The sequence below is a fragment of the Zea mays genome, chromosome 3, assembly GCF_902167145.1.
Source record: "Zea mays cultivar B73 chromosome 3, Zm-B73-REFERENCE-NAM-5.0, whole genome shotgun sequence".
NCBI classification, from domain to species: Eukaryota; Viridiplantae; Streptophyta; class Magnoliopsida; order Poales; family Poaceae; genus Zea; species Zea mays.
The window spans coordinates 191,963,445-191,990,135 of record NC_050098.1 but is presented as its reverse complement, the minus strand read 5'-3'; the positions used below and the strand labels follow the sequence as shown (position 1 = coordinate 191,990,135).

General features: G+C 50.8%; 1 protein-coding gene across 1 annotated transcript; it reads right to left on the bottom strand.

Annotated features, from left to right (window-relative positions):
* Positions 1-1,108: 1,108 nt before the first annotated feature.
* LOC103652437 (DNA-directed RNA polymerase 3B, chloroplastic) lies at positions 1,109-2,968 on the bottom strand. Its single transcript, XM_008678021.2, has 4 exons — positions 2,627-2,968; positions 2,319-2,369; positions 1,221-1,291; positions 1,109-1,115 (listed from the first exon to the last, which is right to left on the bottom strand). Exons 1-4 carry the CDS (start codon positions 2,966-2,968, stop codon positions 1,109-1,111), a joined length of 471 nt encoding a protein of 156 aa, XP_008676243.1.
* Positions 2,969-26,691: the final 23,723 nt, after the last annotated feature.

Sequence of the window (26,691 nt, the reverse complement as noted above, 5' to 3'; positions counted from 1 at the left end):
ATATTCTATATCCTATTTATTCGCAATCAAAGAAAAAACGAATTACCGAATAAATACCGTTTCCGACCGTTTTCATCCCTGCCGTTAATGGAACGCATAATAATATAAATAAGTACTTGTTACCTTCTACGAAACACGTGGGGTGGATACACGGGGTTAGGGCCGAAGTAGTGATGGCGAATGAGGTGAGGTTTTCTCCGACATAATGATCCATGGAAATCACGCGCCTAGTAATATCATGACGCCTACGGCATGCAGCCTCAATAGAGAGGGTAAGAAGAGTGAGAAGCATAAGTGTGTTGTCGTCACTATCACTCGAATCCGAATCATGGTCACTAGCATCTCTTACAGCTCATTGTCATCAGCTAGAGCCGGACAGGAAAAAGGGAAGTCATCTCTTTCGCTCGTTCCTCCTGTCATTTTCCCGTGCCCGTCGTGCCGGCTTCTGCCGACTCCTATCTACTTACCCTACAAAAGCAAAGCATGGCGCTACTAACAGGATATTCAAATCAAATCCTAGGGCTGGTATGGTAAAGGATTTTGTGTATTCTTTTATAGAGACATCATGCGTTACAGTGATACCATGGATTTTTATGAAGTTCGTATCAGCTATCTTGGTGTTCCGCCCATTCGTATCAGCTATCTTGGTTATACTCCAGGTCTCATCCGTGGTCATGGGAGGCATGGTTCTTTATTGATTCACAGCCATTCGCTGCTTTATCTCCGTACCTCCTATCACATCCAATGTCTACTATCTGGTCCCTATTTCAAAATTTATTATACAATTATCTACAGTTTTGTATCCCCTATTTTTATCCCCTATTTTACACTATCCGTTGAAGAACGTCTAATGCAGTGCTGCTGCTTATATTTTACTAGGTGTGTGCCCGTGCGTTGCAACGAGAACATATAACAGTATGATAATTTATGTATATCTAGACAGTGTTAGGTAATACATGAAAAAACAATATATATATATATATAAATAAACAAATGGTAATTTACGTACATCTAGGCCAATTCTACCATTCTTAATTGAAAGGCATAGCTTCTGCCGTCACATTAAAAAAACAAAAACGTTCTGTAAGGTGTACATATTCAAAGTACATCAATAACTAATAAACACGCAAAATTAACAAGCAGACACTCTGGACTGTAGTGCTTACAAGAGATGTGAGTTGTGACAGGAGCAACAAGGGAACCAGCTGGAAGAAACTCACCCAGAAGCTATTTCTGAGTAGATATCTGCGGGTTTCTCTCCGGGAACAAGGTTGACAGCAACCGCGCCCATCTATACTAGAGCATATATTAGTGTAAGAAACAACTTATCCGTAGTGTATATCTGGGTAATTGCACTTTACGTGTTGTTTGGTTCCTCAAATTATAACGCAAATGGGGAAATCATATATATTGTTGTAACACCAAAAGTTGTAATTCCTTTGTGTTACGAAACCTACCACCAACAACACCTTAGATTTTAGAATTTCATGAAATCACGAGAAAATGAGACCTTTGTAAGCTGAGGTTTCAAAAGGTACAATCCAGATAATACTGGGGAAATGGATTGACAAATTTCAAGGCTGACTCTAGCATATTGAATAACATCATCATTATATCAACCATGCACATATGAAGATTTTAAGGCAGTCAATATGCTTATCAATTCTTAAACTAACAGGATGACAACAAACTTAATGCTCTCACTTGAAAAATTCTTGCAGAAATCAGTTCACTTACTGCTTTCAAGAATTCTTAAAGGAAAACAGAAGATCCAATGCCAACTATTTATAACTAAGAAAAATAAAGATAAATTAATAGTGAAACTAAAAATTAAGTCCTTTTTACTCCTGTGGTTTTCAGGATGCTGTTGCATGTTGGGGAAATCAGACTGTATGACAATAGATAAACACAAGTGCTAATTCTTCTCAAACCACATCATGAGTTTTTTCTCGAACACATAGGAGAGCTAGGTAATCTTTATATTAGGGCTATCTCTAGCAGTTTACTCATCCTCATCTCCTATTTTAAATTTCACTCTATAAACAATGCAGTCTATAGTGTAAAACTGTGTTTTACACGGCCATATACAAGATCGGCTAACCATAGAAACTTAGAAAATGGGGGCAGAGCCCCGTACAAAAAAACTATCCTCCACAAAGAAGGTAGGATAGAAAAATCTAAAACCAAGACCCAAAAGGAAACCAAACTTATAAGGAAGAGAAAAACTACGACCCGACCAAACCCTAAACCACATCATGAGGTGCATAATAATAAAAGAATGAAACGCTGAACAGAATTCTAAAGTTGAACACACTTACATAGTCCCTTCCAAGAGCGGCATAATGTTGTAAACCATTGCATGAACCATCCTGACAACAAAAACAATGATAACCAACAAACTAGCATTGAAATGAAATGTAGGCTGTGCAGATTTGCTCAGAGCATCAACAAATGCACTTTCTAGGCATATGACATTAACTCTAAAATGGACTACAATATCCTTCAACTTATCCACACCAGAAGTGATTAATTAATACTAAAATCCTAGATTGTATGTCTCATTTTCGAAGCCAAGAAAAATAATATTGTGAAAGGCCAATCCTAGGACATGCAAACAAATCAATACCTGATGAATAGGCAGGTGAGAGACAGCATGGTAAGGTGATGGACTTCTTAAGGCATCAGAAAGGTCCATGCATGGAGCTAAACACTGAAAGGGATCCTCAACATTCGTCCACCAGCAGTTCCCATCAACAGGATTTGCTGCTGAATCAAATATATCAAACAGTTGGTTCTCCACAAAAGCTAGCTTGCCCTCGTGAGAAAGCTTTTCAATGCCACCACCATATTTGTTAGCCAAGTGTATCTTCAACCAGCACAACCCATACTTTCCTAGTGGCCGCCCTTCAGCATACTCTAGAACACCCCGACAAAGATCTGAACCTAGGTGACTTAAATGAGGATGCATAGGGTATGCACGCCCACGGAAATCTAAATTGTGAGGGTAATAAAATCCATCCTTATCTCTCAATTTACGAGCAACACGTTTACAGAAAAGGAACAAGTATAATTCCAGCAATGCAATAGCATATAAACTGCACCACAGTATCTCAGCAAAAATGAACAGTAATTATTTATGTTGCATACCAAGAGTTTGAGCTCACTGTCACATCTCTCAGCATGCAGCTCACGGTTAGTTTTCTTTGCCTTCTTTAAACTCCACTTCCATTTCTGCATTTCATCAGGGTCTTCTGATTATGTTCGTTCAGGCAAAGGAATCTATAAAAAATAAGAATAAATAGACAATATGTTCAAAAAGGTAAGCGAGTGGAATGAACAGAATGGGAAAGAAAATAGAGTACAAATATCAAGATCCAAAAATATTAATCATACACAGGAACTCACATTTGCCTTGTCCACCAGCCCTGCAAAGCCTCCACCTTGACTCAAGATAGTCTCAACAACATCATGAACTCTTCTATTCACCCTCCATTTAGTACTCCCAAGGATATCTAATGTCTGGCAACATGCTAATACTTAAGCAAGCATGAAAAAAATAATGGTCAAAGGGATATGATCATGTTAAACATCATGTGAACTTGTGAAGCGTGGAGTGCATCCATAGCCTTGATGGTTTTATCTTTTGAACAAAATGAAAAAGAATTTGGTAAAGATAACGATGGTTATATAAGTTCACATGATGTTTAACTGCATTGGGAAGGATCTTCTTGAACTGAGAAAAGGAAAACTGGACAACAACCTCGTCTTATAGTTGCGCCATTGCGATCAGAATTGACAGATGCAAGCAGTCGAATAGGGTCGACCACATGCTTACAACGTGTAGTGCTCGAAACCCATCTCCATAAGCCACAGAAGAATCTGTTTCGATTTGGTGCTTGAAGAACTCGCCAAGTCTTTTTTCGAATTCCGTCTTTGCACCCTTTTTCATTGAGGAAGATGTAGAAGATGACGACGACGCATTTGAGGTTGTTGACATGCTACCAGAACCTAATGTGATTTCCGACTCAAGCCAAAGATGAGCTAGAACCTGAGAGTTACCTTATTCAACCTCTGGACTCAGGGTTCAGTATCCTACCCCTAAAAAAGACATTAAGATAGTAAATATTGTTGTACTGCAAACATATAATGGTATCGAAGAATGAAGTGGAAGTTGCAGACGAAGATAAACAAGCACAACCAGAATACCTGTAAGTCGGAGGTAAGCATGCACCATCTCATGAGCTAGAATCGAGCCAGTTAGCAGCCTACATGCAATTAAATAAATGAAAATTAAAACGTGCAAGCATTCTGACGGATTGGTAGTAGAATCAATGTTCGTCGAAGGGAAACTAAATCAATTGTAATTAGTGTGTTAAATAATAAGAAAGAAATCACCTTGGCAGCTCGTACAATATAAGAATTGCAGTCACTTCACACTGTCGAATGAGTTTGTATGGCCCTGTGATCATATTTATGGTTCTGTTGCCTGGTCCAATTATTGGTCTTTTTAATATCTAGACCAATTAAGCAAAACAAGGAAACATTTTAAATTCATATAATTCTGACAATCTGCTCCTTAGATAAGCAGAGGCATCTCTACCAAATACCAGTAACCAAGAACCAAGGATACTAATTGTCCATCTCAAGCTATCTAATGCAAAGTAAAAAAGAAACGCCATATAGAATCCAATAAGCTCGCAAGTACACATGTGCATCAGTTCAATCACAAACTAGATTGGCTCTATGTACAGAAGAAAGGAAACTTTCAACAAGACTATCATCAATGAGTTAAACTGCATCTAGAAATTCAGCACTATCATCTACAATCAGCTTAGTTCTTGTAAAATTGAGACCATCCCGATAATATCAACAAGCAATGTTTTAGGTAAAGGGGTACACCAATGAACCAAGTTAAAAACTGATACTTGTGTAATGAAAACTATGTGTGTGTCGAAGGAAATCAATTACCTCACATTTTTCTGCTCTAAGTTTAGTACATGAAAAAACATAATGTTTTCGTGAAGATATACTTGAAACCTTATTTGATGATTATGACAACCTTGTGCTCCTAGCTACGACCAAAAGATACTTTTCCACTTCACCTTAGCAAAAAGACAACAAACAACATAGATCATGATAGCTGTTTAGATCAAATGAGGCAATGAGGCTATGGGGCTACAAGACAGTAAAAACCAACACAAAGATAGGTTGGTTTGTTTTGTCAGAGTTCACTAAAGATGGGCACAAAAAAGTCACTTGATCTCATGCAAAATCTCCTTGAAGCAACCTGTCCCATCAACGGAACAAAGTAATGTAAGATATCACCGGAACAAGCCCTTAATGCCACCATCTTATAGTAATTTCATAACCAATATCACGAAAGACACAATAAACTATTTACAAACAATCATCAGCGTTACAACCGCTACATGTGTAGAAGGCATTACCAACTATATTTAGATGCCTTTATTGAAACGTATGGGTTGACTTACCACAACCATAGTTATACATGTATAGTTTAGGATGTATACATGCATCCTTTCAATATGTGTCTAGGTATAAAGCATTGGGACAAGCCCAATTTTGCTATTTCGCCATATGTTACATGTTGTTCATATTTCCAAATGGCAAAGAATACTAAGAAAATAAATGCAATCACTAATCTAACATTTAATATGAATACAAACATATAACCTTGTCGGGGACCATAATTAGGGGTACCCCCAAGACTCATAATCTCAACTGGTAACCCCCATCAGCACAAAGCTGCAAAGGCCTAATGGGTGCGATTAAGTCAAGGCTCGGTCCACTCACACGATCTCGCCTCGCCCGAGCCCAGCCTCGGGCAAGGGCAGCCGACCCCGGAGGATTTACGTCTCGCCCGAGGGCCCCCTCAAGCAACGACACACCTTCGGCTCGCCCGAGGCCCAGCCTTCGCTAAGAAGCAACCTTGGCCAAATCGCCACGCCGACCGACCGTATCGCAGGAGCATTTAACGCAAGGATGGCCTGACACCTTATCCTGACGCGCGCTTGTTAGTCGACAGAGCCGAAGTGACCGCAGTCACTTCGCCGCTCCACTGACCGACCTGACAAGCGGACAGCGCCGCCTGCGCCGCTCCGACTGCTGTGCCACTCGACAAAGTGAGGCTGACAGCAGCCAAGTCCGGCCTCGGGCGCCATAGGAAACTCCGCCACGCCCGACCCTAGGGCTCGGACTCGGCCTTGGCCCCGGAAGACGACGAACTCCGCCTCGCCCGACCCCAGGGCTCGGACTCGGCCCCAGAAGACGACGAACTCTGCCTCGTCCGACCCCAGGGCCCGGACTCGGCCCCGGAAGACGACGAACTCCGCCTCGCCCGACCTCAGGGCTCGGACTCGGCCTCGGTCCCGGAAGACGACGAATTCCGCCTCGCCCAACCCCAGGGCTCGGCCTCGGCCCCGGAAGACGACGAACTCCGCCTCGCCCGACCCCAGGGCTCGGACTCGGCCTCGGCCCTGGAAGACGACGAACTCCGCGTCGCCCGACCCCAGGGCTCGGACTCGGCCTCGGCCCCGGAAGACGACGAACTCTGCCTCGCCCGACCCCAGGGCTCGGACTCGGCCCTGGCCTCAGCCGACGGTCCCCGCCTCGCCCGACTTAGGGTCTCGGACTCGACCTCGACCTCGGAAGATAGACTCAACCTCGACCTCGGAGGAGCCTCCGCCTCGCCCGACCCAGGGCTCGGACCGACCACGTCACAGGAGGGGCCATCATTACCCTACCCCTAGCTAGCTCTGGCAACGGGGAACAAGACCGGTGTCCCATCTGGCTCGCCCCGGTAAAACAAATAATGATGGCGCCCCGCGTGCTCCATGACGACGGCGGCTCTCAGCCCCCTTACGGAAGCAAGGAGATGTCATCAAGGACTCGACAGCCCCGACAGATGTCCTTCCGCTAGGCTCCAGCGCTCCTCCGACGGCCACGACATCTCATGAATAGGGTGCCAAAACCTCTCCGTCTGCCACGACGACATGTACTTAGGGCACTAGCTCCTCTCTGCTAGACACGTTAGCACACTCCTACATCTCCCATTGTACACCTGGACCCTCTCCTTACGCCTATAAAAGGAAGGTCCAGGGCCCTCTTACAGAAGGTTGGCCGCGCGGGGAGGAGGGGACGGCGCGTGCAGGCCTCTCGCTCCCTCCCACGCGGACGCTTGTAACCCCCTACTGCAAGCGCACCCGACCTGGGCGCAGGACAAACACAAAGGCCGCGGGTTTCCCCTTTTACGCCTGTCTCCCTCCGGTTTTTCCCCCCTTCGCGCTCCGTCTCGCGCCGACCCATCTGGGCTGGGGCACGCGGCGACAATTTACTCGTCGGTCCAGGGACCCCCCGGGGTCGAAACGCCGACAGTTGACGCGCCAAGTAGGGGCCTGCTGCGTGTTGACGAACAGCTTCCCGTCAAGCTCCAGATGGGTAGTCTCCAGCAACCTTTCCAGCCCGGGACGGTGCTCCGTTTCGGGAGTCTTGAGTTCATGTCCCTCGACGATAGCTACGACATGATACTCCTTCCCCGCCGCGCGACAGCGACAATGGCGGCCGACAACCCGCCCACCGGCGGCGGAATCGACGACGTCTTCCCCACGTGGTGGAAGAACAACATTCGGGTTTGTCCCGTTGCCTCCCCCGCCGACGGAGGAGGAGGCGGGGCAACCAAGGCCAAGCAGGAGGCGGCACCTCGTCGGCTGTCGAGCGAGTCGACGGCGCCGGCGCCCCAACGGGGGACACGTCGGGCATCGACCTCGCGTCTGAGATGAAGACGAGCGCCGTTTCCCCGCAACACGCTAACTCCAAGCAGACGAACGACGCCAGCACGCTCGCAAAGGACTTGCTGGGCGTCACCCTCGTACCTGATACGACGGTGCAGTCTGCCCCTGACGTGACTTCGTCACCGCCCGTCGACCAAGAGGTACCGACCGATTCCCATCTCGTGCCTTTTGGATTCAGCCTCGACCCACCAAGCGACTTCGCTTCGGTGGACGCTCTCATAGAGGCGAGTCCAAACCCTCCGGGGTACGGTATGCGGTTACCCTAGGACCGGCTGACAGCTATCTCGACCTACGGGCCCTCGGGTTCCGAGGAAGATGACGAGCCCGACTTTTGTTGGGATTTCTCCAGACTTGGTAACCCCAGTGCCATGCGGGACTTCATGACCGCGTGCGACTACTGCCTTTCCGATTGTTCCGACGGTAGCCGCAGCTTCGGCGACGAGGACTGCGACCCGAGTCGTGAATGTTTCCACGTCGATCTAGGGGGTCCCGGCGAAGGCAACCATCTTGGTATACCGGAAAATGGTGATCCCCTAGGCCTACGCCTCGCGTTGACATCCTTTGGGAGCTAGCTGTGGTCCCAGTCCCCGCGGGGGGGTCAGGACTCACAGCTCGAGCAAATCCGCGAGATGCAGGCCAGGCTCGACGAGGGAGCAGGAACACTTGAGCCGTTCCGCCGGGACATCGGGCAGGAATGGGCAGGCCAACCTCCGGCCGGAGAAGCGCGTCATCTACCCCAGGGCATCCAGCACCGCATCATCGACGATGTCAGGGCAAGGCCGCCACCGGCTTCCAGAGGGGTCAGCCAGAACATGGATGCAGTGGCAATACTTCTCCGCGCGATGCCGGAGCCATCAACCACCGAGGGGCGGCGTATCCAGGGAGAGCTCAAGAATCTCCTGGAGGATGCTGCGGTTCGACAGGCCGAAAGCTCTGCCTCCCGAAGGCAGGGCTACCCCTCGGAGCATCGCGCCGCGACTTCCCGATTCATGAGGGAAGCCTCGGTCCACCCCGGGCGCACGCGCAACACAGCGCCTGCGGCCCTGGGTCGCCTCAGCAACGAGCACCATCACCGCAACTGTCGAGCCCACCTCGACGAGAAGGTGCGCCGAGGCTACCACCCCAGGCGTGGGGGACGCTACGACAGCGGTGAGGATCGGAGTCCCTCGCCCGAACCACTCGGTCCGCAGGCTTTCAGCCGGGCCATACGACGGGCGCCATTCCCGACCCGGTTCCAAACCCCGACTACTATCACAAAGTACTCAGGAGAGACGAGGCCGGAACTTTGGCTCGCGGACTACCGGCTGGCCTGCCACCTGGGTGGAACGGACGATGACAACCTCGTCATCCGCAACCTCCCCCTGTTCCTCTCCGACACCGCTCGAGCCTAGCTGGAGCATTTGCCTCCGGGGCAGATCTCCAACTGGGACGACCTGGTCCAAGCCTTCGCCGGCAACTTCCAGGGCACGTACGTCCGCCCTGGGAACTCCTGGGATCTCCGAAGCTGCCGCCAGCAGCCGGGAGAGTCTCTCCGGGACTACATCCGGCGATTCTCGAAGCAGCGCACCGAGCTGCCCAACGTCACCGACTCGGATGTCATCGGCGCGTTCCTCGCCGGCACCACCTGCCGCGACCTGGTGAGCAAGCTGGGTCGCAAGACCCCCACCAGGGCGGGCGAGCTGATGGACATCACCACCAAGTTCGCCTCTGGCCAGGAGGCGGTTGAGGCCATCTTCCGGAAGGACAAGCAGCCCCAGGGCCGCCAGCCGGAAGATGTCCCCGAGGCGTCCACTCAGCGCGGCACCAAGAAGAAAGGCAAGAAGAAGTCGCAAGCGAAACGCGACGCCGCCGACGCGGACCTTGTCGCCGCCGCTGAGTACAAGAACCCTCGGAAACCTCCCGAAGGCGCAAATCTCTTCGACAAGATGCTCAAGGAGCCGTGCCCCTATCATCAGGGGTCCGTCAAACACACCCTTGAGAAATGCGCCATACTTCGGCGCCACTTTCACAAGGCCGCGCCACCTGCGGAAGGTGGCAGGGCCCACGACGACGATAAGAAGGAGGATCGCAAGGCAGGAGAGTTCCCCGAGGTCCACGACTGCTTCATGATCTATGGTGGGCAAGTGGCGAACGCCTCGGCTCGGCACCGCAAGCAAGAGCGTCGGGAGGTCTGCTCGGTAAAGGTGGCGGCGCCAGTCTACCTAGACTGGTCCGACAAGCCCATCACCTTCGACCAGGGCGACCACCCCGACCGCGTGCCGAGTCCGGGGAAATACCCGCTCGTTATCGACCCCATCATCGGCAACGTCAGGCTCACCAAGGTCCTCATGGACGGAGGCAGCAGCCTCAACATCATCTACGCTGAGACCCTTGGGCTCCTGCGGATCGATCTGTCCTCGGTCCGGGCAAGCGCGGCGCCTTTCCATGGGATCATCCCCGGGAAACGCATCCAGCCCCTCGGACAACTCGATCTACCCGTCTGCTTCGGGACTCCCTCCAACTTCCGAAGGGAAACCCTCACGTTCGAGGTGGTCGGGTTCCGAGGAACCTACCACGCAGTGTTGGGGAGGCCATGCTATGCCAAGTTCATGGCCGTCCCCAACTACACCTACCTCAAGCTCAAGATGCCGGGCCCCAACGGGGTCATCACCGTCGGCCGCACGTACCGACACGCGTACGAATGCGACGTGGAGTGCGTGGAGTACGCCGAGGCCCTCGCCGAATCCGAGGCCCTCATCACCGACCTGGAGAGCCTCTCTAAGGAGGCGCCAGACGTGAAGCGCCATGCCGGCAACTTCGAGCCAGCGGAGACGGTTAAGTCCGTCCCTCTCGACCCCAGCAACGACGCCTCCAAGTAGATCCGGATCGGCTTCGAGCTCGATCCCAAATAGGAAGCAGTGCTCGTCGACTTTCTCCACGCAAACACCGATGTTTTCGCATGGAGTCCCTCGGACATGCCCGGCATACCAAGGGATGTCGCCGAGCACTCGCTGGATATCCGAGCTGGAGCCCGACCCGTGAAGCAGCCTCTGCGCCGATTCGACGAAGAAAAGCGCAGAGCCATAGGCGAGGAGATCCACAAGCTAATGGCGGCGGGTTCATCAAAGAGGTATTCCATCCCGAATGGCTCGCCAACCCTGTGCTTGTGAGAAAGAAAGGAGGGAAATGGCAGATGTGTGTAGACTACACTGGTCTAAACAAAGCATGTCCAAAAGTTCCCTACCCTCTGCCTCGCATCGATCAAATCATGGATTCCACTGCTGGGTGTGAAACCCTGTCTTTCCTCGATGCCTACTCAGGGTATCACCAAATCAGAATGAAAGAGTCCGACCAGCTCGCGACTTCTTTCATCACACCTTTCGGCATGTACTGCTATGTTACCATGTCGTTTGGTTTGAGGAATGCGGGTGCGACATACCAAAGGTGCATGAACCACGTGTTCGGCGAACACATTGGTCGAACGGTCGAGGCTTACGTCGATGACATCGTAGTCAAGACGAGGAAAGCCTCCGACCTCCTTTCCGACCTTGAAGCGACATTCCGGTGTCTCAAGGCGAAAGGCGTAAAACTCAATCCTAAGAAGTGTGTCTTCGGGGTCCCCCGAGGCATGCTCTTGGGGTTCATCGTCTCCGAGTGGGGCATCGAGGCCAACCCGGGGAAAATCGCGGCCATCACCAACATGGGGCCCATCAAGGACTTGAAACGCGTAGAGAGGGTCACGGGATGCCTTGCGGCTCTGAGCCGTTTCATCTCGCGCCTCGGCGAAAGAGGCCTGCCTCTGTACCGCCTCTTAAGAAAGGCCGAGTGCTTCACTTGGACCCCTGAGGCCGAGGAAGCCCTCGGGAACCTGAAGGCGCTCCTCACGAACGCGCCTATCTTGGTGCCTCTCGCTGCTGGAGAAGCCCTCTTGATCTACGTCGCCGCTACCACTCAGGTGGTCAGCGCCGCGATCGTGGTTGAGAGACGAGAAGAGGGGCATGCATTGCCCGTCCAGAGGCTAGTCTACTTCATCAGTGAGGTACTGTCCGAGACCAAGATCCGCTACCCACAAATTCAGAAGCTGCTGTATGCGGTGATCCTGACGCGGTGGAAGTTGCGACACTACTTCGGGTCTCATCCGGTGACTGTGGTGTCATCCTTCCCTCTGGGGGAGATCATCCAGTGCCGAGAGGCCTCGGGTAGGATTGCAAAGTGGGCAGTGGAAATCATGGGCGAGACAATCTCGTTCGCCCCTCGGAAGGCCATCAAGTCCTAAGTCTTGGCGGACTTTGTGGCTGAATGGATCGATACCCAGCTCCCGACAGCTCCGATCCAACCGGAACTCTGGACCATGTTTTTTGACGGGTCGCTGATGAAGACAGGGGCAGGCGCGGGCCTGCTCTTCATCTCGCCCCTCGGGAAGCAACTACGCTACGTGCTACGCGTCCACTTCCCGACGTCCAACAATGTGGCCGAGTACGAGGCTCTGGTCAACGGGTTGCGCATCGCCATCGAGCTAGGGGTCCGACGCCTCGACGCTCGCGGTGACTCGCAGCTCGTCATTGACCAAGTCATGAAGAACTCCCACTGCCGCGACCAGAAGATGGAAGCCTACTGCGATGAGGTTCGGCGCCTGGAGGACAAGTTCTACGGGCTCGAGCTCAACCACATCGCTCGATGATACAATGAGACTGCGGACGAGCTGGCTAAGATAGCCTCGGGGCGAACGACGGTTCCCCCGGACGTCTTCTCCCGAGACCTGCATCGACCCTCCGTCAAGACCGACGACGCGCCCGAGCCCGAGAAGGCCTCGGCTCTGCCCGAGGCACCCTCGGCCTAGCCCGAGTCACCCTCGGCCCAGCCCGAGGCACCCTCGGCCCCGAGGGTGAGGCACTGCACGTCGAGGAGGAGCGGAGCGGGGTCACGCCTAATCGAAACTGGCAGACCCCGTACCTACAATATCTCCACCGAGGAGAGCTACCCCTCGACCGAGCCAAAGCTCGGCGATTGGCGTGGCGTGCCAAGTCGTTCGTCTTGCTGGGGGACGGGAAGGAGCTCTACCACCGCAGCCCCTCAGGCATCCTCCAGCGATGCATATCCATCGCCGAAGGCCAGGAGCTCTTACAAGAAATACACTCGGGGGCTTGCGGTCATCACGCGGCGCCCCGAGCCCTTGTTGGAAACGCCTTCCGACAAGGTTTCTACTGGCCGACCGCGGTGGCCGATGCCACTAGAATTGTCCGCAACTGCCAGGGGTGTCAATTCTACGCAAGGCAGACCCACCTGCCCGCTCAGGCTCTGCAGACCATACCCATCACCTGGCCGTTTTCTGTGTGGGGTCTGGACCTCGTCGGCCCCTTGCAGAAGGCGCCCGGGGGCTACACGCACCTGCTGGTCGCCATCGACAAATTCTTCAAGTGGATCGAGGTCCGACCCCTAAACAGCATCAGATCCGAATAGGCGGTGGCGTTCTTCACCAACATCATCCATCGCTTTGGGGTCCCGAACTCCATCATCACCGACAACGACACCCAGTTCACCGGTAGAAAGTTCCTGGACTTCTGCGAGGATCACCACATCCGGGTGGACTGGGCCGCCGTGGCTCACCCCATGACGAATGGGCAAGTAGAGCGTGCCAACGGCATGATTCTGCAAGGACTCAAGCCGCGGATCTACAACGACCTCAACAAGTTCGGCAAGCGATGGATGAAGGAGCTCCCCTCGGTGGTCTGGAGCCTGAGGACAACACCGAGCCGAGCCACAGGCTTCACACCGTTCTTTCTAGTCTATGGGGCCGAGGCCATCTTGCCCACAGACTTAGAATACGGTTCCCCGAGGACAAGGGCCTACGACGACCAAAGCAATCAAGCTAACCGAGAAGACGCACTGGACCAGCTGGAAGAGGCTCGGGAGTCGGGACATGGCCTTACTACACTCGGCGTGGTATCAGCAGTCCCTGCGACGCTACCACGCCCGAGGGGTTCGGTCCCGAGACCTCCAGGTGGGCGACTTGGTGCTTCGGCTACGACAAGACGCCCGAGGGCGGCACAAGCTCACGCCTCCCTGGGAAGGGCCGTTCGTCATCGCCAAGGTTTTGAAGCCCGGGACATACAAGCTGGCCAACAGTCAAGGCGAGGTCTACGGCAACGCTTGGAACATCCGACAGCTACGTCGCTTCTACCCTTAAGATGCTTTCAAGTCGTTCATACACCTCGTTCACACACAAAGTCTAACCATCAAGAAAGGGTTAGCCTTGCCTCAGCAAAGCCCGACCCTCCCTCGGGGGCTAGAAGGGGGGAACCCCCTCCGCGTCAAATTTTCCTCGGAAAAGATCTTTTCTGCCAGAATGTTTTTCGTGCTTTTCGACTACTTCGAAAGTGGGATCCTGAAAACGATGGAGCACACGTAAGCAACCAAGGCTGACCGAGCCGAGGGACTCCTACGCCTCCAGGATACGGATACCTCACTCATCACCTTCTGCGATAAGTAACTCACGCTCGGATAAGTGATTCCGCGGACCGAACAAGTCTTCACGCTCGAAAACTCTTCTGCCGAAACGATTTTTTGGGCCTTGTCGACTATATCGATGGCAGAATCCTACGGACGAGTAAGAGTACACGTAAGCGGCAAGGCCGACCGAGCCGAGGGACTCCTACGCCTCCGGGATACGGATACCTCACTCATCACCTTCCGTGAAAACTAACTCTCGCTCGGACAAACAATTCTGTAACCGACAAATAAGTCCAGATACTCGAAACAAGAGGAAAAGAAACGCAACTTTACAACACGACGACAGTATGTTTGGGCCTCGGCGGCCGCAGAAAACATACGCACACTACAAGATAAACCGATCCTGCAGGCTCGGACCTTGACGGAGGGGGAGCAGCAGCACCCTCGGTGTCAACCCCACCTTCGGCAAAGCCCGACCGAGCCTCGGACGGCAACGCGGTCGGAGGATCTCCACTCCGAAGGACGACGTCAGCACCGCGCCTGGGCCATCGCCGCCAGGGTCTTCTCCAGGAATCCGGCCCGAGCAGACAGCTCGGCCGGCCACCCCGAAGCCTTAGCCAGCTGTCCTCCGAGGACACCAGCCCGGCTCATGGCCTCGGCAACTCGACTCCGGCGTCGGTCCCGCCAGTGGACGGCCCGGCCAGGCTCCGGCCGACGAAGTCTTCTTTTCGAGCCAACTCTGCCTTAGTCCATGCTAACACCGCTGCCTCCGGCTTCGGCTCATCGAAGAGCGGGTGAGGGTTCCTTTAACTAAGCAAGAGAAGCCTCGTGCGGCAAGGCCGACCGAGCCGAGGGACTCCCACGCCTCCGGGATACGGATACCTCACTCGTCACCTTCGCACGAGGCAACTCACACTTGGTTAAGCGGTTCAGTTAGCCGACAGGCGAGTCCTAGTGTTCGGAATGAGGAAAAAACACGGCTCCGTGCCGAAAATACATACATGTTCAGGCCCCGACAGCCACGATGAACAAGACACCGGCACTCAAGGTGCCATTACAAACGGAACTCCGGTTCCGTCCCCGCGGGTATGGACAACCTCCACACTGGAGGGCCTACGAGGCGACAAGCTCCGGGCGACTCGCCAGCGACCTCTGCAGCAGCAGCCATGGTCCCAGGACGGACGCAGCCACCAGAAGGCTCTTGTTCGCGTCCCCACTCAAGGGACGCAAACCAGATATTAAAGCCAAAGAGCCGGGGGTCGGTCCGTAGGCGGCGCTGACGGCCTCAACGGTGGGTAAGCTTTCTCCAGCTGCCACCATGTCAGCACCGACGGCGGCATCCGCCTGTCCACCAACGCCGCACCAGCGAGCGCGGGCCGCTCCAAAGCGCACCGGCAGGTCCTCACTCCCGTCCTCGCCACGAAAGCGAGGATAGAGGACGGAATGTTGCATCCTAGCTGGGCAGCAACAGTTCGCCTTCCCCGGCATGGCTGGAGGACGCCTCCTCCGCAGAGCTGGAGGATGGTTTCCACCACCAGAAGCTGGAAGAAGAGGTGGCCAGCCGACCCGTGCGGGAGGTAGAGCCCCGGCTCACCTCGCTCCCCGCCCTAGCCAGGATGATGAAGATCCTTGAAGCTGAGGGCGGGACCAAGATCGCAGCCCGGCTTGCTTCTCCCCACCATCGAACTGGTGGTCACCGTCTTGGGTGACCACCGGCGAGGGGATGCGGTCGGGCTGCCTGATGAAAATCCTTGAAGCCGAATGATGGCTGAAAGGTACCAACTTCCGCGAAGTTGCGTTCCTCCAACGACAAGGCGGAAGGACTGCGAGTGTTCCCCATCCGGGGGCTTGGAGGGTGGAAAGATGCGACACATGAAGGGAGCGCAAGGACATGGTTACCTTTCAAGGGGGTCACCCTCCTTTTAAAGGCAACTCTCCCCACTTGCGTCCTCAGCCATCACGGGCTGAGTCTTCTCCAACATGCTCCAAGGTCCTCCCCCTACGACATGGGGGCTGGGTCCCACGCGTCATGCAAACTGGCCAGGGGCAGAAGAAGCCAAACCGCCACGCGCGGTGCGCGCAACTGCCCAGTGGTTACGATCATTCCTCCACTTTCGCCCAGACCAGCGGGTGAAAGGGCGGACCGCCATACAGGCGGCATGCGACCACACCAAGGGGGTGCACCCTTTCGACTTCGACGCGTCCAGCATGGAGGCCCAGGCCCACACGTCATGCAACCAGTTCACCGGTTGCTACGTGCAATAAACTGCACCGCCACTCGCGCCACTACCGTGCCTCCTCGACCGTGGAACCAGTACCGCGACTCGAGGCAACCCTGCGCATGACCCAACAGTGCCAACCAGGCACATTGGTCATGGGTCAGTCAGCCGCGAGAGAAGGCGCGACGGTCGATACGGCCAGAAATGGGCCGGCAGTAATGGCGGTGGCAGGCGGGCGGAAGCAGCGGTCAAGTCGTCAGCCAAGCTCACGTCCCCTCCTGGGACAGCGAGAGAACCCTTTCCCACGGCGTGAAGACGGCGGGCCCGTGTTCCGTTCCTCGAACGGCTCACGCACGCGCAACGGCTGCCCCGCGAACCACTCGTCCCGTCGCATTAACTCTGCGGCAGGACATGCGTCACCTTTGGCAGGAGAAGCAGGCGACGCTTCGCTCCCGCCATAATGACCGCGTCAAAAAAGGTGTGCCACGTCATTCGATTTCGTATCCTTTTCCTCTTCCTCTTTCTCTCTCTTACAACAGGGACCGGGAAAGGGGATACCCCGAAAGGGATCCTTCTCCGCGAAGGAAACGGGCCCTGAGCCCCCCTACTGATCAGAGGTTCGAAGGCTGGCCCCTCGGAGGGGTTCAACAGCCGCCTCAGAGCGCTCGGGCTCCGCGCCCACTACTGGTTAGAGGTTCGAAGGCCGGCCCCTCGGAAGGGTTCAACGGCCGCCTCAGGCCACTCAGGCTCCGCGCCCACTACTGATCAGGGGTTCGTAGGCTGGCCCTCGAAGGGTTCACAGCCGCCTCAGACGCAGAGCGAGGGATGACCCTGGGTACGTTCGATACATAACCAAGGCTCGGGCTACGCTCCCGAGGTACCCTAGGACATTTCCGAGACCAACGGGAACGATTTTGTAACGGAATCCCATCAGAGGGAGGCATCGAGCCCTCGGACCCCATCAAAAGGGGACCGGGTCCGGCAAATCACCCGCAGGTACTTTTGGAGCGCGCCTCCGGGCCACTAGCCGACCCCTAACAAATGGGGCACGGGCGTCCACTCGGATTACCCGTTAGCAGCTCACTGGAAACACCATGTTTGGCGCCCTCCAAGGGCAACATGGCGCTTTTCCCCCCTCCTCCTTGCGGAAAGGCGACTCAGGGGCGTATGTAAAAAAGTCTAGTCTGTCCTTGACCGTCCTCTCGCTCTGTGCGGAGGCTCGGGGGCTGCTCTCGCGAACCCGGCTCCGGCCAAACCGTTGACAGCGTCAACATACCAGCCCGAGAACTTGGAACTCGACTGAGCACCCGGGCTACGGCCAGCTCGCATGAGGGAACAACCAGACCGACCGAAGCATCACGAAACGCATTAAGACCTCGAAGGAGTCAAATCACTCCTCCGAGGCCTCGGGGGCTACACCCGACGGGTGCGCTCGCGCGCACCCACCGGAACAAAACGCAACTGAGAAAGGCCGGTCCCCTTGCAAAAAAGTGCGACAAAAGCCTCCAAGCGAGTATTAACACTCCCTTCGAGGCTCGGGGGCTACTGTCGGGGACCATAATTAGGGGTACCCCCAAGACTCCTAATCTCAGCTGGTAACCCCCATCAGCACAAAGCTGCAAAGGCCTGATGGGTGCGATTAAGTCAAGGCTCGGTCCACTCAAGGGACACGATCTCGCCTCGCCCGAGCCCAGCCTCGGGCAAGGGCAGCCGACCCCGGCGGATTTACGTCTCGCCCGAGGGCCCCCTCAAGCAACGGACACACCTTCGGCTCGCCCGAGGCCCAGCCTTCGCCAAGAAGCAACCTTGGCCAAATCGCCACGCCGACCGACCGTATCGCAGGAGCATTTAACGCAAGGATGGCCTGACACCTTATCCTCAGTCGACAGAGCCGAAGTGACCGCAGTCACTTCACCGCTCCACTGACCGACCTAACAAGCGGACAGCGCCGCCTGCGCCGCTCCGACTGCTGTGCCACTCGACAGAGTGAGGCTGACAGCAGCCAAGTCCGACCTCGGGCGCCATAGGAAACTCCGCCTCGCCCGACCCCAGGGCTCGGACTCGGCCTCGGCCTCGGAAGACGACGAACTCCGCCTCGCCCGACCCTAGGGCTCGGACTCGGCCTCGGTCCCGGAAGACGATGAACTCCGCCTCGCCCGACCCCAGGGCTCGGACTCGGCCTCGGCCGAGGAAGATGACGAACTCCGCCTCGCCCGACCTCAGGGCTCAGACTCGGCCTCGGCCCCGGAAGACGACGAATTCCGCCTCGCCCGACCCCAGGGCTCGGACTCGGCCTCGGCCCCGGAAGACGACGAACTCTGCCTTGCCCGACCCCAGGGCTCGGACTCGGCCTCGGCCCCGGAAGACGACGAACTCCGCCTCGCCCAACCCCAGGGCTCGGACTCGGCCCTAGCCTCAGCCGACGGTCCCGCCTCGCCCGACCCAGGGGCTCGGACTCGACCTCGACCTCGGAAGACAGACTCGACCTCGACCTCGGAGGAGCCTCCGCCTCGCCCGACCCAGGGCTTGGACGGACCACGTCACAAGAGGGGCCATCATTACCCTACCCCTAGCTAGCTCTGGCTACAGGGAACAAGACCGGCGTCCCATCTGGCTCGCCCCGGTAAAACAAATAATGATGGCGCCCCGCGTGCTCCATGACGACGGCGGCTCTCAGCCCCCTTACGGAAGCAAGGAGACGTCAGCAAGGACTCGACAGCCCCGACAGCTGTCCTTCCGTCAGGCTCCAGCGCTCCTCCAACGGCCAGACATCTCATGAACAGGGTGCCAAAACCTCTCCGGCTGCCACGACGGCATGTACTTAGGGCACTAGCTCCTCTCTGCTAGACACGTTAGCACACTGCTACATCTCCCATTGTACACCTGGACCCTCTCCTTACGCCTATAAAAGGAAGGTCCAGGGCCCTCTTACAGAAGGTTGGTCGCGCGGGGAGGAGGGGACGGCGCGTGCAGGCCTCTCGCTCCCTCCCACGCGGACGCTTGTAACCCCCTACTGCAAGCGCACCCGACCTGGGCGCGGGACAAACACGAAGGCCGCGGGTTTCCCCTTTTACGCCTGTCTCCCTCCGGTTTTCCCCCCTTCGCGCTCCGTCTCGCGCCGACCCATCTGGGTTGGGGCACACGGCGACAATTTACTTGTCGGTTCAGGGACCCCCCGGGGTCGAAACGCCGACAAACCTAAACTAACTAACTAAATTGAAATTAAACTTCAACATAACAACTAACAATCTAACGCAATCATAACACACATACAAGTATACGTATACATATAAATCAAGAGCAAACCATAACATGAGTTTATAAACATAACCAACAGACCCAAACAACTTTTTATATTAACAAAAACCAAATTTGCTTCAAAAACTAGCTACCCAACCTCTTTCTCAAATCGACCATGAAACAAGTAAAAAAGTGAGACAATACCAGTGGTGGTCCTGAGGGTGCGGCGAAGGGGCGGTCGCCCTAGGCCCCTAAGTTTATATGGCACGATCCTAGGTACATAGCCAAATAATCCAACAACAAAATATTGAAGATCTAAATATGTAGAAGAAACTTTTAAGGGAATATCATAATATGTATCTTTTTATTTACTTGTTATTTAATACGAATATTTTTATATGTATGTTAAGTGTTTTTACTAATAACATTTATATATAAAAAAACTATTAGAAGGGCTTTCATTTTAAACTTTGTCCCGGGCCTCAAAACTCTCAGGACTGCCACTGACAATACCTTTACCTATGACATACAACCATAGGGAGGTGAGGGTCAACCCCTACTAAAATATGGTCCTAAGTGTCTAGATTTGGGAAGGGGTGTTAGCCAACGACACTGCTAATGACAGAATGAACGTAGGACAGAGAAGGAAAAAGAGTAGGGAGAGATAAGGGACATTGTGCATGACTCTCTAATGTCGTGTACTTGTGCGGGTTTTGGATGGCACATTAGAGCCATGCAATAGTAGGTGTTGGCGTCGATCTAAGCTCCAAACACAGGAACGAACCACCTGGCGGAGTCGCGGACGGCCCGCGACATAGGGCCGGATGGTCCACGACCTGGGCGCAGGAGCAGCTTCTTCTCTGCGTACGTTCGGACGGTCCGCGCCTGGATGGCCCATGATGGCGCAGAGAGTCATCTTTTTCGCAGCAGACCTAGATCTCGTCTCCCGGGAGGGACCCTGTCGGAGAGGAGAGATCCTAGGGTGTGTCTTTTTGTAGGCAGGCCACCCAAGACACGCATCTAGTCGACGTAGAGCCGAAGAGAGGTAAAAATTTAAGGTAGTGAAAGACTTGTCACACCCAGATTCATGATACAGAAACGAATGTCACATATTTACTATATAATAGGAATTCAAATGTGAATGTCCAACTAAAAATAAATTTTCAAATATGAGTTTTGGGTTTTCATTTCAAATTTAATATACAACTAAAAATCTCCAACATGAATGCACGATATATATCTGTTAAGTTTTATTTATTTATCACCCTATTTATTTAGGCAATGTTTGAAATATGCAACACCCATCATATTCATTTTATGATAGTATTATTTTGAATGTGCAGTCAGATTAAAAGTTCATTCAAAACTCAATTTTTTATTAGTTATTCTATTTTTATGAGGTAATACTTTGTAATATAAAATCTATATTAAGAGTTACTTTAACACAGGAAAGAATAGTTTATATAGTCCTTGAAGGGAATAATAGATTGAAACTCCTTTTTATTTATTTCTTGAAACTCACAGACTGAATTTCTATTTCCATTTTATCTTAACTAAAATTGTTTTAATATTACTGTTTATTTTAGAAAGGGTGAATTCCAAAGTATAACTATTCATCAGGGACACTTTACTTTGAATTCTTTCGCTAATCTTGAAGTGAAGATTCTAGGTGTTACAAGACTAAACTAGGGCTAAACTAAGGTTACTACTAATACATAAGGTAAAAACGAGAAGTAGAGTCGATTGGATCGATTGTGGGGGTTTAATCGGCCGTAACCCTTCATCTATATAAAGGGTGGAGGTATGGACCTATTATAAGTCGGTTCTAAATTAATCTCGCAGGTTCTGCTAACAAATCCCATCATAAATCCGAAACATAACTGATTCTGCGCACGTCGCTGAGCTATTTTTTCTGTTCAACAGAAGCTGTGGCAGGACATGATTGCCATGTTAACAATAAGTGAACGACTGATTTGCCACGATGGCAACTTGCCAACTGGCGGCGCACCAGCGTAGTTTGACAACATCAGTAAATTTAACGCATGCAAATTCACTAGTTTTGATTTTTTGTACCATTGATATCACTTATAAAAACATTTAAAAATTAAAAAATAATCTCTACATCTCATATGTCCATCGCGTTGCACCTTGTCACCTAATCGAATTCAATCTTTCTTACTCTCGCCAATTATTTTAATAATAGTACAATACTCGTGTCACTACGATACATCGATACATAAGAACAAATATTATATTTTATTTTAGCTAAAAGGTCTAGAAAGATACGAGTTAAAAAGAAACATGATCCTCTTGTTCTATAGCTTGCACAGTCACTCGTCTTCCTTTATCTATCGAGAGTGATATTATGTGGGAGTGCTGCGCTGCGCTGCGTGGCTTCCTATCATGTTGGACTTGGTAGTTTCTCATAATCTAGATAACAACCCACTGGTAAAGGTATAAATCTATATGTTTCGCGCGTGACGCATGACAAACGTCGAAACTAATGCTTTTATAGTCTTCTAGTCAAATTCCTGTGCATTGCCACATGTTCTATATATTATATTGAGTAGACTTTATTTTAATAAAATATAAATATATATATTCTAGTTAGATGGAATAAATATAGAGCCCACCACCATAATCTAAAATCTCATTTATAAACAATTTTATTTTATTTTTAAATCAAAGAGAAGTATAGCGCCGGAACGCCCTCGCCGTGTGACTCAGATCTGCGTCCGTAACTCTTTAACATTTTTATGTCATTTTAGTTTTTTAAATAAATTATATAATATTTATATAATATAATACATATTATTATTATGTTACGAGATACATGTAGTATTAATAATATAAAAATAACATAATTAAAATATAGAATGACCATAGTGCTCCTATAGTCATACTCCTTCGTGTCACATTGTTACTTTTTTGCCTCACATTATGAACACTACGGACATGTTTGGTTCATTACCTCAATTGCCACACTTTGCCTAACTTTTCTGCCTAAGGTTAGTTATTCAATTCGAACGACTAACCTTAGGCAAAGTGTGGCACATTTAGCCATAAACCAAACATGCCTTACATCTTCTACTTTTTCATCTTTCGCAAACGGTTCCCTCTATACACAACTATAACCATAAAATATCATTATCCAATACTATTCATCATCTATTACCATTTTTTATTTAACTATTAAATACTAGCCAGCACGCAACTCGAGACAAGGGGCTCGCAGTCGCTGAGGCTGTCCGCAGCCGTTCCCCCTAAATCCCCCCCCCCTAAATCTTACTATGCAGCCACGTCAGCAAGATTCCCTCCCCTATATTTACTCGTCCCGCAACCGTTCCCCCTAAATTTTACCCTACATATCACTCTACTCATTAAATATACATTTTCCTATAACTAACATAACCAACTTGTTTTTTTTATTTTTATTGTTTTGTTTGAACACGTATTGATTACCAGATGATACTTGTTGAACAAATTTTTTTTTAATTATTCCTCTTAATTTAGACATACTATGTACAAAATCAAATATTATATTATTTAATTGTAATCCTTCTTACATCATTTCATTTAAGATTACATTGGTACCATGGTAAAATTAATTAACCTTAGCGGTATGCGGAAATGTTCCATTGATATGTGCACGAACTTTTCTGAAGCACACTTACGTTGGAAGACAAACCATCCAGTCGTACGGTGTAAGCCACGACTATCTTACGATGCAAGACACCGTTGGCTTTCATACGAAGCCACGGATGGCTTTCAATGGAAGCCATCTCCCCCCCCCCTTTGCTCTCCCCTATATATATTCAATCAACCTCTCCCATATTGTTCGCCCATACTACTGAGTGAATCAAGTTATCCATAGTTCGGTATGTCTCAGAGTCATACGGAAGATGAGTTTGGTTCGAGTGATTCGAGTGATAGTGAGGACGAAACTCTTTTGCTTGTGAACCTACTAACCCTCAACATTGCGGCTCAACACCATCACCGCCGACGGTCGGGTTTACCCCGCCGTGTCATTCACAGAGATCATTTCGCTGGAGAAAACATCATCCAACATCACTACTTCGCCGCTAACCCAGTGTATCCACCGCATTTGTTTCGTAGAAGGTGCGCACTTCATACATTTGTCTTATGTTATGATTTGTTCAAGTTATGACAATTATGCAATACCATTTATATAGGTTCCGCATGAGTAGGCCTTTGTTTCTCCGCATTCTGCATGGTCTTCAACAACACGATATTTACTTTACACAAAGAGTTGACGCAACTGGTATGCCCGGACTAGGACCATTACAAAAAGTTTGTGAGGCCATGCGGATACTTGCTTATGGCTTACCTTCTGATGCGGTAGACGAGTATATTCAAATTGGGGAATCAACGGCTAGGGAATGCCTTCATCATTTTTGTCGCGCAATCATTGCCTGTTTTAGTGCCTGGTATTTACGCACTCCAACTCAAGATGACATTACTCGCATCATGCATAATAGTGAGTCGCGGGGTTTTCCTGGCATGTTGGGATCCATCGATTGCATGCACTGGGAGTGGAGGAACTGTCCAACGGCATGGCGAGGTCAATTTTGTGGTCGAAATGGTAGGGCATCGATGATACTTGAAGCAGTTGCATCGTATGATCTATGGATTTGGCATGCATTTTTTGGCATGCCTGGGACAAACAATGACGTTAACGTGCTCCACCGATCCCCCGTATTTGACCCAATGACTACTGGTCGAATGCCACCTGTCAATTACACAGTTAATGGCCATGCGTACAACTTCGGTTATTACCTCGCTGATGGTATTTACCCCAACTGGCCTACTTTTGTCAAAGCAATCCGACACCCATACGAGGAAAAGAAAGTCTACTTCACTCAGATGCAGGAAAGTTGCCGAAAGGATATTGAGCGTGCATTTGGAGTTCTTCAAGCCCGCTGGGCGGTGCTCCGTGGACCAGCTTATGGTTGGGATCGTAATCGTTTGACAGAGATAATGACGGCTTGCATCATCATGCACAACATGATCGTCGAAGACGAAGGGCCATTTGCTGCAAACATTGATTTCGGAGACAACTCTTCAAGGATTGATTCATCTCAAATTATAGTGGAAGGCCGTGCCGAATGGGTTATTAACCACTTTGATCTACGTCGCCAAGAAAGATCGTGCTCACTTCAAAATGATCTTGTCGAGCATTTATGGGCTCGCCGTGGAAGTATGTAATAATTATGTGTCGTAGCTGCTTAGTTCGCACTTATATTCAGTACTTGTAATGTGTTTTCGTCTAACTAAGTATTCGAATAAATAAGCTAAGTTTCCGAAATTTTCCATGCAACCGACTACATTTGTGTTGACATACTTCGATTTTGTGTACCACACACAACACAACATCAGAATTCATGTTTTCTTCTACAATATATAACATACCATTCAATAGGCAATAATCTTGTTCAAACATTTATGACATCCGAGTTCATTATTGTCTAATACAACAACAAACAACTTAAGATACATTGGTTCGACCAAACAAATACTGTTCTCGATAATACAATTTCTTAAACGAAGTAAGATAAAATTGTCTCAACAAGTCTCAACAACACAAGCGCACATCGAACAGAACCGTTCAGGATTGCTCAAAAGTAAATATGAACTGCTGCAATTTTTTTTTCTGTTCCTTCATGACAATCCAAACTTCAGGATCTACATCTTCTTCGTTTGTGGACAAAAGCATCTGCAAACGTTGTTCTGCCGATTTGAGTTCTTCAAGTTTCAGTTCCCTTTGTCTAATGCTTAACTTTTGGGCTTCCAATTCCAATCTCTTGTTCTGTATCTCCCTATCTTCTTCAGTGCTCTTTTCTTTTTTCCCCCTTTTCTATGGACCTCTGTATTTGTTTCTCAGTAATTTCTTGTAATCGGCTTAAGTACTCAGGGGACGAAGAAGAACCAGCTTTCTTTCTCTCAGCTTTACTGTAATCACGGCCACGGGGCCTTTTTCCTGTCAGCCCAGCGGATCCACTGTCAGTCTCCGGTGCTTCCACTGATGGACACCCCGAAGATGGTATTGATCTTGCATGTAATCCTCTAAACGAATGTCCTTGACATACGCTCTCCCATTTCGGTTCCCCCTTCAATTGATGCCAGCAGTGCATATAATGAAATGGTTTGCTCTCCTCAGGAGCGAACAAAGTTGCTGCCTTCGATGTCTGCAAAATTGGAATTTCATATATAATTAGTTGCAGCACAGACACATGTAGTACATAAAATCATCGTTTGAATAGTCGTACCTTATCCTCGTCACTTAGACCACTTTGTTTCTCTCTTAGGACTCCGGCGTAGTATCCAGAGAATTTACTGACATCAACCCTTGTCTTGTCCCATCTGCTGCTAAGTGCTCTGTTAAGTCTACAAGGAAATTCCCCCCTTTGTTCATTGTACCTTTTTTCAATTCTCGCCCAGAGACCCTCCCTCCTTTGCCCAGTATTGACAATAGGGTCACTACTTATTTGCAACCAAGTAGTACAAAGGAGTCTGTCTTCTGGTGCTGTAAAGTTTTGTTCCTTGGATTTCTTTTGTTTTTGAACTGGAGGTGCATTTTTCCCAGGACTATTGATGTCCTGAACACTGTGTTCAGCATCTGACTCCAAGTGTACAGGCATTTCAGGTATAGTGTTCGAACCCTGCAACGGTGTACTTGATAGTGATGGTGGATAAGAATCTGTGTATGGACTCATTCCAACTGACCCTAGAGGGTTCCTCACAAAATTCATGTAGTGATTCCAATAGAGTGCAGATTGGGAAGCAGAGATCATGGTTGATTGGGAACTAGTATTCCCTGGCTGAATTGGAGCCCACATTGTAGTTGGACCTTGACCAGGACTAGGAAAATTAATGTTTCCCATGATGTTGCAATCGATAGGATTCTGCTGCATGTAGCCCGTTGGCCATATAGGGGGTGGTGGTGGAAATTGCTGGGCATTTGAGGGATTTGA